The sequence below is a fragment of the Cupressus sempervirens genome, chromosome 1 (genome assembly GCF_028749045.1).
Source record: "Cupressus sempervirens isolate cs-2001-9-10 chromosome 1, ASM2874904v1, whole genome shotgun sequence".
NCBI classification, from domain to species: domain Eukaryota; kingdom Viridiplantae; phylum Streptophyta; class Pinopsida; order Cupressales; family Cupressaceae; genus Cupressus; species Cupressus sempervirens.
This window is the reverse complement of record NC_143118.1, coordinates 666,168,759-666,189,145: the sequence shown is the minus strand read 5'-3', so window position 1 is coordinate 666,189,145 and position 20,387 is coordinate 666,168,759. Positions and strand designations below refer to the sequence as shown.

The following is a 20,387-nucleotide window of genomic DNA, read 5'->3' as shown; positions in this document are numbered from 1 at the left end:
ATTTGGAGGTTATAAATACAAGTCCATTTGTTGAGAAAAACATGCTTGAATATATATTTTCTTTTATTGCCTTTGTGGCTTTTTGAGGTACTAAATTTTGTCGCCCTTGCTGAGGTTATCTATATTTTGCCATTGATTGAGAAGAGGGCTGATAACTAAAGAAAATCTCATGCTTTGGTACACCTAGGGTCTGGAGTTTGGCATCATTTCTCAAAGTTTTGCTGTAAGTTCTCATTGGCTCTTCACATGCCTAGATTTCTAGTTGCAGGCGTTGGATTTCAGTAGTTTAAAAGTCCTGTCAAAGGCCACATTAATGTCTGCTGTTTGGCACGTTTATTTCTGCTATTTGGGTTGTTCAAACTGCATTCTAGAGTGGTATTATTTCTGAATCTGAATACCATAAAATCTCTATTCTGGGCATGTAACTCTTTAGATTTTAAATGACAATATTGTGCTGCTATTCGTTATTTATTTCTGCATATCTGGGCTGCTGCAGATACATTTTCAGGGCCTGCAATTAATTAAAGGAAGCTATTTATAGGTTCCTCACACTAGTCTCATTTCATATATTGTGCCAGCATTAGCTTGAATTAATAAGATTTTGCTATAGCTTTCAGTATTAGCTATTGTTAAGAAATGTCAATTCGATATTCAGTATTGAAATTGGTGAATCTTTAAGAATCTCAATCTCATTTCCAGTTGTGAAGTCATAATTTGAGAATTTTGTACTTGCAAAATCTGATTACAATATTAGAAGAGGTTCTTGGGATTAGAGGAAATTGGCTCTAATTCTGTAATAATTACGGGTGAAATTTCTTGGAAACAAAAGTTGTAGTTGTGAAGCATCTAGTTGTGAACCTCCTTAGTTCTATTTGTTTGAGCTTGATTTGGGTTATTACACCAAATTATTTAAGTTCTTAAGGCAAAATAAATAAACATGTATATCAACTCTTAACCAGACCCATTGCATGCATATTTAATTCAATCAATTTTGATCATACATTTTATCAGTTTGGAAAGTTTAAGCATATTTAGAGATCATACTTTCATGGATCCTAATTCGACTGCAACAATTTTGTTGGCTAAATTTTTTTTACGTCATTGACTACAACTTACAAAATTGTGACTTTAGGCAACATTTCATGCAATTTATCTGTCTTCATAGCATTAGGGGAGGCTCCCTTCTTACCCTAGGTGGCTTCAATAGGAACTTAACTGAAATTACAAAAATGATAATTCTTTTGATCAAATTTCTCTTTTTTCATGAATGATTTGCATACAACTCTAACGTTCCAACTTAACAAAAAGTGCCTTATTGCTACGATAATACCAATGACCTTAGAATTGATGTAAGAACAACACTAGGGCAGTTGTTTACTTTTTATATTTTGTAAAACAAAAAAAGGAACCCAAAGTCTCCTGCACTTGTCTTCAATGAAGATTCAAGTAGAATAACTAGTAAAGCACAAAGTCTTTTACTAGATACCCTCAAATTCAATAAAAACACTTACAATTGAAGCCCAAAGTCTTCCGATCTAAGTGATTACAATCACTACTTTCTATTACAATTTGTCCTCTTGTAGCACAAAGTCTTCAAAAGTTCAAATTGGTTCTGCATGCAACAGGCAGCTCAAAGTCTGCACTATTAAATTCAATCCCTATTGATCAAAGCTCCAAAACTCACAATCAATGTCCAGAAAATGTCATCACATAACACCTTGAATCAACGCAAAATTTGAAAGCAAGTTGCCTCTTTTATTGATAGCAATTTAGATCTACATCCAAGCACAAAGTCTTAGAGTGTACATATAAACTGATAGAATTTTTCTATCTTTCGAAAAGATGATTATTTACAATGAGCTCCCTCCTTTATATAGGAAAATAAGAGAGAGAAAAGTGGAGACGAAAGGGCAAATTCTCAACCACTTTGACTTGTTCTCTAACAAACTTCGAACTAACTAATTTGACTTATTCAAAGTTGCATGCCTAATGCGATTGCAACTTGATTATATGTTACAACTTTGCACGTGATACTATCACATGCAATTACATCATGTTTTTCCATCAGATGTAATATGTCAATTACAAAAAATATTCTAAGTGCCTTACAAGACACAAATTCTATTACATCAAGCTTTATTAGTCTTCATGTTGCTACAAAACGCCCAATGTTTTACGACTGTTGTGCTCAAGTTTGGTGGAAGCATCTCGAACTGGAATATGAATATGCATCCTTGCTTGCTTTGTAGTGTATTGGTGATTGTCTATTGAAAAACACATTTGTTTCTTTTCATCTCCGTTTTGAAATATTTATGCATTCAATCGTTCACTCATCTCATTGTAAGCTCCATTATGTGATCGTTCTTGCTTCGCATTCCTCTTTCTTCTTTGCATGTCTAGGGTTATGCATGTTGTCGTTATTGAGTTTCCAGAAAAACCAACGTGTGTTCTTTCAAGCATAGATGGGTCCATTTCTCACTTTTGATGTGTAAAAACATGGATTTGGACAATGTATAGGGAAAGTGTATGGGATGATTATGGAGAGCGAATGGGCAAAGGGATTTAGCTTGAAAGGGCTAAAAATTGAATAAAATGTTCAAAAATGGGTTTTTGAAGTAAATTGCATATACGGCCAGCAAACTTGAAATTAAGTGAATAAGGGGAAAGAATGAGTAACACATTGAGCATAGCATGTTTTAATAAGTGCAAAAAGTGATACTCTATCTGGCAAGTATGTGGGAGAAACTTCAACCATAGGGCAGCCATATGGAGGTCCATGGAATGCATGGTGGTGGAGTTTCTCTTGCATTCGCATGTGAGAAAAATAGCGAGCTTGTCTTTCTTTTGAGAACGAGATTTTACACCTGACTGTATATGCAAGTAAATGAAACCTTGCACATGCAACTTGGAGAAGAAGACAGATGATAGGAGCAACTTGACATATACAAAAAAAATGCAAATCAAAAAATGGAAATGACAAAGATTTGCAAGAACAAACAAAAACAAATATATATACCAATGACTTAAGAAAAATAACAAGGAACCAAACCTTTTTCTCAAGAGGCAAGAGAGGAAGTCTTTTTTTAAATAGTTGTGAAAAATCTGAAAATGCAATCAAAGATATTTCTTGAATTTAGAAAGATTGCAAGATGAAGTGCTAAATAGATTTTGAATCTTGACAGATGAGTCAAAATTTGTAGCTTGCCAAGTGTAGGAAGCTAGAGCAAAAAATTGCATCATTTTAGCAACCGTTTTGACCAAGCAATGTGCAACATGCAAAGAATTTAGAAAATGGCGTCCAAAGCACATCAAGTGATTTAAAAGACTTGAATGTAAGCTAGGAAGGATTGGTAACACTTTGAAACTTACCTTGATCCAAATACTTGCTGTTTTGATGGTGTAACTTGCCCAAAACTAGGGCGTTTTTGATCAGAACATGGTCCATGATGATCTAGAGGAGGCTGACAGAAGTAGAAATGGGATAATATCGAAATCTGAATTTTTGTTATTTTCTATGTTTTGGTAATTTGCATTTTTAGAGGCCTTTGGGGCATTTCTAGGCCCTAAAAGCTTCCAACAACTTCAAATTTGTAGATAGATAATTGGATTATCTTTCCAACGGTGTAAGCAACGTACATTTTCGAGCTATGTGCTAAAAGTTATGACTTCTACAAGTAGACTTAAAATTTAAAATAAATTTTTAATAGTTTTCATAATTTTGATATTTTATTTTGTAATAAACATTATGTGGACTGTTCGTTTCTTTTTGAAGGGATGTTGGTGGCCCTTCAAATTCATCATACCTTGTATAAACTTGAATGTTGAATGAAATGAACCACTTTTTGGCTTGCATAATCTGTTCTCTAGAAATAATTTTATTCGCATTAGAATTAACAATATTGCAGGTATCACACCATGTATTGTAATCCGGAATCATAATTTGGATCAGTGGTATCAGGGCTTGTTCACTTCTGTACATCCCATTGTACGCAGTTAGCTTACCAAAGGTTGGGATTGGCTACGAGAGATCCTTTAGATTATCTTCCTTTGAGACGCGCTTGATCGCAAATGGCAAAACAACAAGTTGACAGGATGGAAGAATCCTTCAAAACATTAGTGGAAGATGCACTAAAGAAACAACGTGAAGAAATGATGAAGCAATTTTCACAGATGTTGGGAAAACAAGAGTCGCAACCCAATCCAAGGAGTTCAACATTTGGCGGACAAACTCCATTTAAAGTACAGGTAAATTTTGATATCCCAACTTTTCAAGGGAAAATTGATGCAAACGTTGTTGAGGATTGGTTGTTGAAATTGGAGAGGTACTTTTGTGTTAATAATTTCTCAGATATTGAAAAATTCACCTTCGCCCTCCTCAAAGTTGAGAATTGTGTGAAGTTGGCATGGAAAGTTTATGTAGAAACCAAAGAAGCCCAAGTAGCACAAGATGAGCATGGATTTTCTGGATAGTACACCAACATGGGAAGATTTTGTGGAGCACAAAAAACAAGAATATTACCCTGAAGATACCTATGAACAAAAATATAAGCAATGGCAATTACTTCGACAAAAGAAAGACCAATCAATTTTGGAGTACACTAACATATTTCATTCTCTTTCTATGAAGCTTGGTATCAAGGACTAGGAAAAACATCGCGTTTTGAAGTATAAGAGTGGCCTTCATAGATACATCTAGATTGAAATGAATTTCTTGAATATAGAGACACTGTCTAGTGCTTTCAAATATGCATCAAAAATTGAGAAGTTCAAACAGAAAGGGAGGAGGGAAAGTCCAATGAACAACAAATGGAAAGGTGAAGGTAATGAACCTATAGGGAAACAAATGGCCATGGAGCCATTTCCAAATTCACCAGCAAATAAGACATGGGGTGTGAAGAAAATAGGCCAAGAATCAGGTATGTAGTGTGAAGTCCACAAAGTCCCCCTCATAACACTAAAGATTGCAAAACTATAAAGAATTTAATGATGGAAACCCATGAAGAAATTGTTGAATACGAGGTGATAGATTTTGGAAAACAAAAGGAAGATGAACAAATCATTGAGGCTGACCCATATGCCACAGTGGCCATTGCAAAGGTATTTGCTCGGGATGATGAAGAGAGATTATTTCATTCACAAATGTTGGTAGGAGGAAAAGCTTTGCATTTTATTGTTGATAGTGGTAACCAAAAGAATTTGATATCTGTAGAAACTGTAAAAAGCCTAAATTTGAAGATAACACCACACCCACAACCATATTCTATGGGTTGGGTAAGCCAAGGGCAAGACATTCAAGTAAACAAGCAATGTTGTATTTCATATTCCATAAAACCAATCAAAGATGAGGTGATCTGCAATGTAGCTCCTCTTGTGTGATATTTTATTGGGACAACCTTACATGTATCAGTGCCATGGGGTGTATGAATCTAGGCCACGAAGTGTTGTAATCAAATTGGGTGAACAAAAGTATCGGATACAAGAGGTAAGTCCTAGTCACTCTGCATCTTTGATTAGTGCAAAACAATGTGGAAGATTGATTGCCCAAACTGGTACATTTGTCTTATTAATCATTTGTCTTGGGGAAGAAAACAAAATGGTATGCAATTCCCATACCACCATGTCCATCACAACAAAACAGCGAAGGTCAATGGATTTTTTTTTTAACAAATTATCAAAATGTGTTTGAGTTACCAGTAGGAGTACCCTCACACTGCTAGGTTAGATATTCTATCGATTTGATTCTAGGGCTACCATTGCCGAATGAGCTAGTATATAGTAGATCTATGTTAGAAAATGATGAGATGAAAAGGCAGATACAAGAGCTGATTCAAAAGGGTCATATTCGCCCAAGTGCATCTCCTTGCGGTTGCCCAAAATTATTTGCAAAGAAAAAGGATGGAGTGTGGAGACTTTGTATTGGTTATAGAGCATTAAATAAGATCACTGTCAAAAACAAATATCCAATTCCTTGGATAGATGATCTATTGGACCAGCTTAGAGGGGCAAAATTCTTCACAAAAATTGATTTAAAATCAGGTTACCATCAAGTGCCAATTGATCAAGTAGATGTATGGAAGACTACTTTTAAATCTAAGGAGGGATTGTTTGAATGGTTGGTGATGCCTTTTGGCCTCACAAATGCTCCAGCCACATTTATGAGGATGATGAATGATGTACTCAGGCCATTCACTAGTTCTTTTGTAGTGGTGTATCTAGAGGACATTCTCATTTTTAGCAAAACTTGGGAAGAGCAACTCCAATATGTAGAACAAGTATTTTCTACCTTGCAAGACCATGGACTCTATGCTAACAAGGAAAAGTGCTCTTTTGTATAATCAAAGTATTAAATATTTAGGCTATGTTATTGATAGCGAGGTTGTTCATGTTGATCCTAAAAAGATACAAGTAATTAAAGACTGGCCTTCTCCAAGGAATCTCACTGAGTTGCGTAGCTTCTTGGGGTTGGCTAATTTTTATCGTAGATTTGTGCTTGGGTTTTCACATTTGTCTTGGTCTCTAAATCAGTCACTACGAGGAGGAATGCAAGCAAAATTCAAATGGATAGGTGCTCATGAACAAGCATTTGAGGAGTTAAAACAGAGGTTATGCTCTGCACCAGTTTTATCTCTTCTTGATTTTCAACAATCTTTTGAAATACAAATTGATGCATCAGAATATGCCCTAGGAGCAGTCCTCATGCAACATGAACATCCAGTTGCCTACCATAGTGAAACATTATCCAATATAGTACGTAGGTATCCCACCTATGATAAGGAATTATATGTCATTTTTCAAGCTTGCAAACGATGGAAGCATTGTATTCTAGGCAAGGAAACTATCATACATACAGATCACAAACCCATTCAATTTTTGCAAACACAAGGAAAATTGCAGAATGATAGACATCAAAGGTGGTCAGCCTATCTTCAGCAATTTCATCTCAACATTCGTCATAAGAAGGGAAGCTCGAATAAGGTGGCAAATTGCTTGAGTAGACCCCCAATTGCAGGAATAAGTATTGTGTTTGTTGTCGATAAATTCTATATTGTAGTCGACGGGTAGAATAGTATCCGAAAGGGCATGTGACAGTTGAGTCACCCCTTTGGGAAAGTATATGTACACCATCCGGAAGGGAATTTGGATCATCATGGTAATCATTGTAATCATAATCATATTGTAAACATTGGAGTGCATATTGCGTATATGAATAAAGTATCTGTTCTGTGTTATATCTTACTATACTACATGCGATAAGTATCCTTTTACACTGTACGGTAAACACATTCAAGCAAACACCTGAAGCAGCTTGGTGAACACCTGGAACATTGCTGGAGGAGAACCTGCAACACTGCTGCAGTTAAATTTTCACATTTTCTCAAGTGTCCTGTCTTGATAGCTTCCAAATCAGATCAACTTATACCAAGTTTTTGGATCAGAGACTCAATAAGGGTGAAAAGGACATTATGGTAATTGTTAAATTAACTTATTTAGTAGAGGCACAATTTGAAGGTGCTTGACAATTTTAGCATGCAAGCTCTTGGCTATGAGCTGAAACTTTGCAAGGACCATAGATGGGTGCAATAAAAGCATACAAGGGAGCATTACATTTGATGTTCTGTCCTAACCAGTCTAATGATGATAACATGTAGGTTATGAATCTATTTTCTTCACTTAAGATGCTGGGTAGGTATATATGCACAATTAAGCAGGATTGTTTATGATCTAATTTTAAACATCATATGTTCTTTGGCTATATTTAGAAATGATTTGGTGTAATTATTTATTAGTGGGCAGCCAATAACGTAGTCTAGTTATCATTTTCTGCAACAGGTTGGTGCTGTAGCATTGAAAAAGAGTCGAGCTACTATAGGTATTGCATTTACAACACATTTATTTTCCATGTTTGTCCATGACAACTTCCTAAATTTGATTAGAATATCAGGACAAATTATTCAATTCAAAGATAGTGACTTTTCTAATAAGGTCAAAGATGTGGTAGATACTATCCTCTGTTACTATCCTTATTAGGGAGAAGGGAAAAAGTCTCCTTCCTTTCATGTTATAATATTAAACCATTATCATATTTTCCTTTGACAGATAACCAAAATGGATTTGATGAACTAACTTATGGTTTCTGTTTTATGTCAGCATTAACATAATAGTTTAATTCTGATGCATAAATTTGAGTACACACACACACACACACACACACACACACAAAACATGCAAATTTAGCATGTCATGCTAGTTGAAAGTAGTTTGAGTGCAAAATTTAGCATCTCATGCTAGTTGAAGGTAGTTTTAGTCCAAGCATGTGCCATTTTTTAAAGGATCTACAAGAAGGAAATAAATTAATAATTCATTTAGCTTGTGAGAGAAATATAAAGTTTAAACAAATGAATCGTAAAATATTAATTATCACATTGAGGATCTAATTCATATTTGGATGCAGTGAATGCCAATGCTTTGAAGCTGAGCTGTGAACTTCTGAGGCTTTTTGTTACAGGTATATGTGGTTATAGGAATTTGCTAAGTAATCTGGGAAAAAATTAACTGACTTTGGAATATTTGATTTCATTAAATTGCGATATGTGTTTGTTCTTATTAAACTTTGCAATTCTATCAAAATAGAAAGTTATTATTGATTCTGCAGGGAAATAAGTTTTCCATATTACTAGTTGCTCAAATTAATTCTTTTCTGCTTCTTAGAGGCTGTTCAACGTACTGCTATAGTAGCCGAAGCAGAAGGGATCACTCAAATCGAGGGTACACACCTTGAGAGAATATTACCCCAGCTGCTTCTTGATTTTTAAATTGGCCATTTAAAGATTTACACTCAGACTTATAGCTGAATTTGTTCAAAATTTGTAATGCTTGTTAAGTTACACTCCAAACACTTTTTTCTGCTATGTTAGCGGGTTTCTTTGTTTGATGCCGGGTTCTGGTTCCAGTTCCTATCAGGTTTGGGTTAAGGTTTGGTTCTCTTCTAGGTTCAAGCTGGGTTCCTGTGGTAGTAATCTGGGTATGCCTGTGGCTGCGGATGCCATAAAATGGGCTCCACATGCCTCAAAACAATTTTGCATTCTAAAAAGTCCATTTGCAAATATATTTTGAGATTTTTGGAAATTATGAATATGATACATGAGGTATTAATTTATAATTTTATTGGCAATTGTCAACTTACGAGCATCACACTTCTAATTTATTATTATGGTAACATGGGTATGACCACACTTATGACCACATTCCATGCCTAATGGTTCCGGGAATGGAGTGTGGTTCAAAAGAAGTTGAACCAAATGCTGACCTTGATGCCTATGATCACGATGAAGATGAATATAAAAATTAAATATAAAATATTGCTTTATTTGATTTTTCTTCATGTAAATGACATTTTGAGACTTTTGCAAACTATGAATATGATATTATGAGGTACTTCAGTTAAAATTTTATTTGCAATTATTGATTTATGTGTATCACACTTCTAACTTATTATTGTTATATGTTTGGTGTTTTGAACATGTATGACATATATGTATACTTAAAAATATATGAACATGTGTGCGTGCGTGTGTGGCTCTGAACCTGAACCCAAGGATTTTTTTGTTTAGCAGAACCTTTGTACCCGAACCCAAAACCAAACTTGTATCAGAACCAGGATTGGTAACTTAGTTTTTCTGCAAAAACATCAACATTGGGTGGCAGCTATTGCTCTATAGTGGCATAACCATGTTAGTAAAGTCTTGAGATAGTCTCCCTAATGAAACTTAAATGATCTGTAGACTATGATGGTTTTGCTATACAATATTTATCAACATTAGAATTCAAAGTGAATGAATTAAGATCTACGCTTTTAGGCAATTAAATAAACTAGATTTGAATGTAAAATGAGAGAAAATGACTAGTGTTCTATGGTTAATGTACCTTGGGATCTGAGTGATGTCCCGAACATCTCAAACATCCTAGGGATTCAAAGGGATGTGCCCTTTTTAGGATTGGACAAACCTACTCCATTTGATGCTTAAATTTTTTACTTTCTAAGAAAATCTCCAAAAAACCATAAAGGGTGAGGATTGGCATTACAATTGTAGCACATTGTATTTACTTTCAAAATTTGATTGTTTTTAACAATTTAAGTTATTTTAATAGCCAGGTTTTGCTGTTCCAAAAATTTTGGATTGTTTTTCTGTAATTGAAACATTTTTCCATGTCTCTCCTCTCAAAAACTGGGAGAAATACTGCATGCAAGTAACCAGTTGAACGCACTGAGTTTACTACTGAGAACCAAAACATTGAGATAAAATACTAGGACAAGGGAGCCAAATACCCTATGTTCACTATCTCCAATGACAAATGCAATTCTAGGCCTCTTGGGCACACAACCAGCCTGAAACAACAATGTTCACTACCTCATATCACTCACAACATGCATTTAATAAAAAATGCATTCTACTTTTCCACTTGGACACCTGAATTCTCTTGAATTCACTTCAATTCCATCGATCACTTGTTTAGAACACATTTGCAACATATATTTATGGTTATGGAATTCAGAATAGAAGAGGAAATGTTGTCGTGTGTCAAGAAGTACAAAATTGAAAATGACATTGTTTGTTTTGGTCTGTGATGGAACACTGTTTTCTATTGAATCTAAGCAAAATGTGAGTGATTTATTATCGATGAATGGTGAAATAAATACATGAGAATGTTGGCAGAAACATAACTGACTGACCAAAATTTCGAATGAAGGCTTCTAACAATAACAATAAGGTTTATTATTGTTAATAATTAATAATTATTACATTGTTATAATATCAAATATTTACAACAGTACAAGTCAAGAAGCATTGAATATCTCTTTACTGTCACGAGTGATTTAATAAATATTTCAGCAGATTATTCCTGAACTATATCGGGGTTGAATATTTTGTTGTTGCACATGCGTACAAATCTGTTCAGTGTGCACAAGAAATTTGGGTAGCTTCAACACTTATGTATTGTTGCAAATTCAAAATTTAGGCTGTTTTTTAGATTTGTCAATTAAATGCATTGCTTTGCAAATGACTCCACATATGGAACAATTGAGCCTGGAAGAGTGAGCAACAATGGTTTTCTCTTTACAACCTTATGATATCAAATTGGATTCCAAGAAGAAGATTGATGTAAGAGCATACAAACCTTCCTTACAACGTTGTTTTTTGTTTTCACGGTTTTGATGGTGATTTTCTCTTGGGTTGGATATGATTTCTTCAACATCTATGCTTGGTTGTTACTTTTAATTTTTAGCTCTCTTTTGGATCTATTATAGCAAGGCAGCTTGTATTATTCCATCATCTCTAATTGTCAGCATGGTTTAAGATTTGGGCATTTCTAATGCTATTTTGGGCAGTCATAACAGTTGGGAACTTGAATAAGATTTGGCAACCTTGAATCGATGATTATTGTGCTAGGAGAATCATTTATTACACTCAAAATTTTGCTGGCAACGCAATTGTTCTTGCACTACTTTTTATGAGTAATGATTTATCCTTGGTGAACGGTACTGTGGTTGGCCAGTCAAAATATGGACATTAGATTGGAATGTCTTAGATGCCATAACTCTTTATAAGTTAAAAATAAATGATAATAGGTGTGGAGGGAAGATTGGCTCAATCTAGGGTGATTGATGGATTGGTGAAATTGAAGATAAAGGAACATACAACAATGATAAAGAATGAATTTGCAATAAGCTAGGAGGCCAAAATGATTGAGTTGTAACATATAAGATGCCTTGATATCTAAAATGTCATTCTTGAATAAAGAATTGTTGTAAGTTGATTATCGTAGACTAATCACCTAACTAGGGGAATTGATAATAGAATGTTGATGTAAGAAAGTGCTGAATTGTCATTATGAATTTGTAATTTTTTTGTTATCTATTTTTGTGATTACAAATCAAATATTATAAGGAGTTGCCTATTTGTAGCCCTTAATTGTGTTAATGAAATTGGACAATATTATTTGGTATTAGAGTAGGATTAGACATTGGGGTGTTATGAATTTCATCTTGGAAAACCTCGAAGCATTTGTTGGAGGTTGTGGAAGTCTTGCAAATGTAGAGTTGAGAAATAAAGATGGTTGATGGTGATTTTCAAATAGTAGAGGTGTCAAAGAGAAACATTGGTAAGGTTGAAAGCTTTGGAAACATCATAAAGGAGGCGTAATTGTTGACAATGTGTGCATATGAAGAAGCTCTAGTTGGACAATGTACAAAATCTTTGATAATGGCCATGTCTCTTATTGAAAATTTATCACAAATGGATACTTTGTGTTGGGTAGAAGTTTGTATTAGAAAGTAAGGTTTGCCAAGATAACTAAGGGGAGGGTGTGTGAATTAGTTACGTGATCAAAATAACTTTTATTATCCTTATCAAATCTGAAACATGTGATCAACATAAAAAACACCAATAAGAAGATAATCATACACAATAATACCAAATATGGTGACTAGGGAAACCCTTGATTAGAGGGAAAACTTCGGTGGGGATGGTACCCACAAAATGATGTACCAATATATAAGTTCATAGTAAGAGGATGGACTTTGTTAGGAGGAAATGAAATACATTTAGTACATATTAGTCCCTTTTAGAAGACTTTGAATCCTTGCACGGAGATTCCAACCCTGTTAGGAATTGACGAAGGCAGAAAGACCCATTGTTGAAACAATTTCAAGGGCAAGACCACCAAACCCATTGTCCAACTGGCCTATGTATTATTCCTTTCAGAACAATAGCAAATGATCAATCGTCCACTGCACTCTCTGCCAAATATAATCACTGCGCTAATTCACTGTATCTCTGTTGCATCAAATACTTCTCAGATTTCAATACCAAATCTGCATACTAGCATCACAATAATCCCTTAGATCACTTAGTCACATGTAACTTACACTTATAATTCACATTCTATTTCAAAAGCATCACATACTCCATACCATACATTGACACAAGGAAAATAACTTTCCTTTATACCAAGTCCTCAAAATAATCTATTGAGTCGACCTTGAGGCTTTCTCAATTTACAATTATAATAGGACCTCATTAAGATAAAATAATACACTTTACATTTTTTCATAATTGCATAACACTGTTGACTCATAGTCTTCACAAATCTTTTACACGTGCGACCTCAAACTTTGCGCGCTTATTGATGTCATCACCAGGCTGTCTTCTCTCTTTGTACAATTGTGCATAGCTAGATTCTATCCTTGTTAAGAGATATAATCCGGACATCACAAACTACTTCTCAGGTACTTTGCTTGTAAATGTCTTCTGTAAAGCTTGAATAATTGTTCCTAGTCTTTGACTTTTTGTACATGCTCTTAACCGCATCATTAGGACACTCAATAAAACATGTCCTCAACTCCACATAACCTTATCTGCAATCCTTTGTCTGTGTTAACTCAATCGATGCCAACTACTTTGCCAATCTTCTCAGTACATTGACATCAATGACAAACACTACCATGAATGCAACATATGATCACAAAAACAATCTCCCAAACACTTACAACAATGCTAGGATACTCCCTATAGGAATATCATCAACATTCGTGCTAACAATCTCCCCCTTTGACATTAATGACAACATAGATGAAAAACATCTAAGTTCCAAAAATACCAAACATATCGCTCTATTGTAATTGCTCCACTACTGTAGTCATCTTCTTTTCAAATACTCTTCATCAATCAAATCAAGCACTTATAGAGAACATCTCTGCCCCATTGATATACTTCCATTAATATTCATCAAACTTCTCACCCATAACTTGAAGATGTTTTCCATGTATTCCCCCATTGAAATCAATGACAAAGGCATCATTATGTCAATCTGTTGCAAAAATATCTCCATCAAGCTCAAGTTTCTAGAGGCACTGTTTGATACAAGAATTTGCTCAAACATAGATACTCCCCCATAGAGGAAGCATCAAGCATTCAGTCCAGAGAAACAATATTGCTCTGTAGCATTGCATTGATGCAACCTCTACATCATCTACTCTAAAATAGGCAGGGGTATTACCCCAAGCATACCTCACAAATACTCAAATGTATCTTTCAGTAAAGGCTTTGTAAATATATTTGCTATCTGCTCCTTTGTACTCACATACTCTAGTCTGATCTCTTTCTCTGCAACCTCTTTCAAAACATGATACTTAAAAGATATGTGCTTCGTCTTAACACATGATTCTTTGACATACTCATTGTACTTCTGTTATCACAATGAATGATAACAGATTCTGAAAACTCTATTCCAATATCCTTCAACATTTGCTTCATTCACATAATTTGATTGCAATTATTTGATGCTGCTACATACTATGCTTCTGTTATGCTTTGTGAAATGCAATCTTGTTTCTTACTTAGCCAATAAACCAATCTTCCTCTTAGAAAAAATGCTCCACCACTTGTACTCTTTCTATCATCCATATTGTCTACCCAAATCTACGTCAGTATATGCACACATAGTAAAGTTATTTGATCTGTCATACCACAACCCAAAATTAGATGTACCTTTCAAATATCTGAAAATTCTTTTTATTACTGCATAATGTGATTCCTTAGGATCTGCTTGAAATCTTGTTACTATACCAACTGCATTAGCCAAATTTGGTCTTGTGTGTGTCAAATATCACAAACCTCCAATCCTGGATCTGTACTTCTTCTGCTCAACAATAGGTGTCTCATCTTTGCTAGATAACTTGTGACCAGTTATCATAGGTGTACCAACAAGCTTACAATTTCACTAAACCAAATCTTCTCAACAAGTCTTTCAAATACTTAGTTTGAGAAATGAAAATACCTTCATCATTCCGCACAATTTGTAGACCCAAGAAATATTTCATCTCACCAATCATCCTAATCTCAAATTCTTTCTTCATATATGTTGTAAATGATTATGCCATCCACAAATACTTCAATAATCAACAAACCATTCTCAACTCCTTTAGATATGTAAGTTACTATCTACAGTACCTTTAGCAAATCCCAACTTTACAAGATGCATGTCTAATCTTGCATACTAGGCTCTAGGTGCTTGTTTTAGTTCATACAATGCTTTCTTCAACTTACATATCATATATCTTTCTTCACACAAAGGAAAACCATCAGGCTACTTAATGTAGATTTTTTCGTTTAACTCACCATTCAAAAATGCTGACTTCACATCCATTTGATACACTTTGAATTTCTTATTAGCCGCATAAGCTAAAAATATTCTTACTGGTGCATTGTCTCCTCATGATATATACCTTTTTGCTGTGAATATCCTTCGCATACCAGTCTTGCTTTATTTCTCACAACTTCATCTTGTTCATTCATTTTGTTTTTGAAAACCCATTTAGTCCCAATGGTATTCTTGTCTTTAGGTCTTGGAACGATTTCTCAAGTATTCTTCTTCTCAATTTGCTCTAATTCTTCCTTCATTGAATCCATTGGTCATCCTTGCAGGCTTCATCAACACTTTTAGGTTCAACTTGAGAAATCAAGCACAACTCTTCATGTACCTTGTTTCTCGTCATTACTCTTCTATCTTTGCTTCCAATAATGTGTTCAGTGTTAGGATTTAACCATAGATAGAAACAACAGTTACATGCAAATATAACCAATATCAGAAAATAATAGATCGCATAAAAGAGAACACAAGACACAAAGATTTAATGTGGTTCACCCAATCCCTAGGCTACGTCCACCAATAACAAGTCCAAAATTATTATAATCCAGTGATTACAATATGATTACAATCCGTAATCCCTTACAGCTCAATATCGCTACAAGAACCAAATTTTGCATCACACATTATGAAAATGCCTAACCCTAAGCTACAAGCTTTTTGTCGCTTACAAAATTAGGGCTAGAATAATAGAAAAATAGTAGCCGACGCCTTTTAAAATATAAGGTCATTTTTGACTTTGGGGGCATTGCCCCTAAAAACCCCTGCGAGGGCATTGCATCTCAATCCCACACTGTACTAAGACAAGGAGCGCACCTGGGGCACTGCCCCAGGACCTCGCACCCTGTCTTGGAGGCGCTGCCCCCAAACCCCTGTAGAAATAATATGGGAAGAAAAATGCGCTGAGTAAACCTCTGAGTCTAATTAGGCTCCACATCACAACAATCTCCCATTTGGAGACTGAATAGACTCTATAACAATAACCTCCCACTTGGAGACTGATCATAACACTGCTAAACCTGTAGCTCCCATTGAAATATCAAACCACTTTGGACTTTGTTGTTCTTTTATTTTGTTCAGTCTAGAAGACCAACTGAAGCTGAAGAGGAGGTCAACTTCTCCCTTGTCACTACGGTGGTAAACATATCTACTAGATTATCATCTATATGTATTTTCTCTAGCTTTAACTATCCATCATCCAAAACTAACCAAATGAAATGGTACCACAACTATATGTGTTTGGTCTTTGAATACAGAGTTGAATTCTTTGTAAGATGAATGACACTCTTGACTATTTGTAAATAAATAATTATCCTTCTGAGGGTGTCCCAATTCTTCCAAGAAGAACTGAAGCCATATCATCTCCTTGGCTACCTTTGTAGCAGCAACATACTCTGCCTCTGTAGTGGATAAAGCATTAACTTTCTGTAACCTAGAAACCCAGCTCACGGCTGCCCCATCAACAGTAAATATATAACTTGTAGTACTCCACTTGGTATCAATATCTCCTACCAAATCCGAGTCAACATAGCACTGTAAATTAGTAGTAGAGCCCCCAAAGTGTAAACTTACTAAATGTTCCTCTCAAATATTCGAGAATTCATTTAATTGCATTCTAATGCTCAATTCCTGGATGACTCATATACTTGCTAACAACTCCCACTGCATGTGCAATATCTAACCTTGTACATGCCATAACATGCATCAAGCTTCCTATAGCTGAAGCATAAGGTACCTTAGATATCTTATTCTCCTCTTCTCGTGTCTTGGGACACATCTCCTTAGTCAACTTCACACGACCAAGTAAAGGTGTGCTGAAAATTTTAGCATTCTCCATAGAGAAACATTGCAACACCTTCACAATATAATCAGCTTGAGATAATGTCAATTTCTTCTTCTTCCTATCTCTGCAAATCTTCATACTAAGAATTGGTTTTGCTGCCTCCAAATCCTTCATAGCGAATGCATGTGCTAACTGACATTTCAACCCTTTAATATGATCCATGTTAGACCCAACTACAAGCATATCATCAACATATAAACATAAGATAATATAGCTGTCATCATCCAACCTCTTAAAATAAACATAATGATCTGAGTGGCACCTGTTATATCCATGCTCATGCATAAACCTATCAAATTTCAGATACCATTGCTAAGGTGCTTGCTTCAAGCCATATAAACTTTTCTTAAATCTGCACATTAAGCTCTCCTTACCTTTGACCTTAAACCCCTGTGGCTGTGCCATTTATATCTCTTCATCCAAATCACCATGAAGGAAGGCTGTTTTAACATCAAGCTGCTCTAAATGCAAATCTTCAATAGCCGCAATGCTTAAAACAATGCGAATAGAAGTCATTTTAACAACATGAGAGAGTATCTCATCAAAATCAATGCTTTTTTTCTGTGCAAATCTTTTTACAACTAACTTGACTTTAAATCTTTTCTTACCTCCATCTTCTTCTTTTAACTTGTAAACCCATTTATTTTATATAACCTTTTTACCTACAGGCAATTTGCATAAATCCCATATCTTATTTTTCAACAAAGTGTCCATTTTGTCTTTCATTGTAGACTCCCACTAAATCTTAGTATCCACCTGCACAACTTCATCATAACATTTAAGTTCACCAGCATTAGTAAGTAAAATAGAATACAAAGAAGAAGAAAATCTTTCTGGAGGTCTACTTAGCCTTGTTGATCGTCTAACATTCATTAGGGTGTGTGGTATTTGTTTTTGTAGTTGTTGCAGATCATGAGGAATTGCTGGAACATCTGCTTTTGGAGTATCATCTAGCACTACATAATCATCTTCTTTCTTCTCATGTTGCTGCAATAGATCATTAACACTTTCTCATTGAATATGACATCCCTGCTTCTTACAATTTTATGATTTTCAAAATTCCAAAGCCTATAACCAAATTAATTAATGCCATATCTAAGAAATACACATTTCTTTGACTTAGCTTCCAGCTTGGTTCTATTTTCAGAATCTATATGAGCAAATGCTTCACAACCAAAAGTTTTGAGAGAAGAATAACTCATCTTTTTACCAATCCATGCTTCCTCTAGAATACCACAACCCAAAGGAGTAAAGGGGCCTCTATTAATCAAATATACAATAGTATTGATAGTCTCCACCCACATGTTTAAGGGTAACTCTGCATGCAACCTCATGCTCCTTGCATGCTCCATTATAGTCCTATTCATGTGTTCAGCCACTCCATTTTTTTGTGGAGTTCTTGGAACAATTTTCTGTCTATGAATACCATTAGCAGAGCAATAATCTTCAAATTCATGACTGCAATACTCACCACCATTATCAGATCTGAGACATTTTAATTTTTTTTCAGTCTCATTTTCAACCAAGCATTCCCATTTCTTAAAAGTTTGAAATACATAAGATTTCTATCTAAGGAAATAAACCCATACTTTTTTAGTTGCATCATCAATAAATATAACATAATAATGAGAGCCACCAAGGGAAGATACCTGAGCCGGTCCTTATACATATGTATGCACAAGCTCTAATCTCTCACTTTTATTTTCTTTCCCAGTCTTTACAAAACTCACTCTCTTTTACTTTCCATACACACAACTTTCACTGAAATCCATATTGACACATTTTAGACCTGGTAAAACTTGCTTTGAATGAAGTACTTTCATACCTTTCTCACTCATGTGCCCAAGTTTATTGTGCCACAATACTGTATCAGAATCTATAAAAACTATTTGTTCTCCTTGCTCAATTGTATTATATGTTCTTGAACATTCATTTTTCTCTGAAACAATCAATGTAAAAGGAACAATATGACCTGTACAAAGATTTAAGATGCTTACTTTCACACCTTTTGCTACTACAAGGGAACCTTTTGAAACCTTCCAATTTTTATCATTAAAAGTAACTACACAACCCTCATCATTGAGTTGCTCTGCTAAAATTAAATTTCTACTTAGCCTTGGAACATGTCTTACCTCATGTAGTAGCCAATGATTCCCATTCTGCAAATAAAATTTAACTTTTCCCTTTCCAACAATTTGACCGGGTTCATTATCCTCCAAATAAACAAGTCCAAAATCCCCTTGGACATAATCACTAAAATAACCTCTATGAGATGTAGCATGAAATGAAGCACTAGAATCTAAAACTCATGAATCATCAACACTTCCTAAAGATAGAAGCAAACTATCCTCTTCAGATTTGTTATTTATCACATTTGCCTCTTTGTTCCCTTCTAGTTTATCTCCTTTATTGTTCTTTCAAGTCCAACAATCTTTCTTCTTATGCTCTATTTTACCATAGTACCAACAATCTCTCGATCCTCTGGATTGAGACCTCTTCCCCTTTGACTTTTCTCTTGATTTCCCACGATGTTTAGAATTATTTCCTCTCTCAGTTGTTCTGTCTCTACTTTGTGTGTTCAAAGCACTTCCCAATGTAGATCCACCTGATGTTTTCCTATGAGTTTCCTCACTCAAAATAACATTGATCACATCATCATATTTTAGGGTATTAGATCCAGAAACAGAATTACTCAGTTATTATCAAACCATTCCAACTTTTAGGCAAAGAACACAAAATCAAAAGAGCCCTAATTTCTTCATCAAAATTAATACCCACAAAAGATAACTGACTAGTAATAGTATAAAACTCATTTAAATGATCTGCAATAGATCCACCTTCTGCCATTTTCATATTAAATAAATGCTTCATGAGAAATATCTTATTTGAAGCAGAGGGCTTTTCATACAATTTCGCTAGGGTTTCTATCAACTTTTTCGTTGTCTTCTCTTTTGTAATGTTAAATGTCACTGATGGTGTAAGGCATAATTGAATGCTTCTAAGTGCCTTTCTGTCTAAAATCTCCCATTCCTCATTTGTCAGAGTTCCTTGGTTTTTAGTTTTTCTTTCCAACGACTTCCATAAATCTTTCTGATAGAGATAGTCCTCCATTTGCATATTCTATAATTGAAAGTTCTACCCATTAAACTTGTCAACCTTAGCTTACCCTCGTCTACCATTGCTCCCACTCAACTGTGAGAATCCCACTCAACCGTGAAAACCTTTCTGTAGAGGATCACAAAAAAAAATGTCGATAGTCTGGCTAAAAAAAAACAATGACTGTCTAGCTTTGATACCACTTGTTAGGATTTAACCATAGACATAAATGACACTTACA

General features: G+C 34.9%; 1 protein-coding gene across 1 annotated transcript in view; it reads left to right on the top strand.

Annotated features, from left to right (window-relative positions):
- LOC149579644 (centromere protein X) overlaps nt 1-9,179 on the top strand; it is a 46,283-nt gene extending 37,104 nt beyond the window's left edge. The window contains exons 4-6 of the mRNA XM_089786279.1: nt 7,831-7,870; nt 8,453-8,506; nt 8,710-9,179. Coding sequence (XP_089642405.1) covers nt 7,831-7,870; nt 8,453-8,506; nt 8,710-8,813 — 198 coding nt within the window. The 3' untranslated portion in view covers nt 8,814-9,179. The remainder of the gene's footprint in view (nt 1-7,830; nt 7,871-8,452; nt 8,507-8,709) is intronic.
- Nucleotides 9,180-20,387: the final 11,208 nt, after the last annotated feature.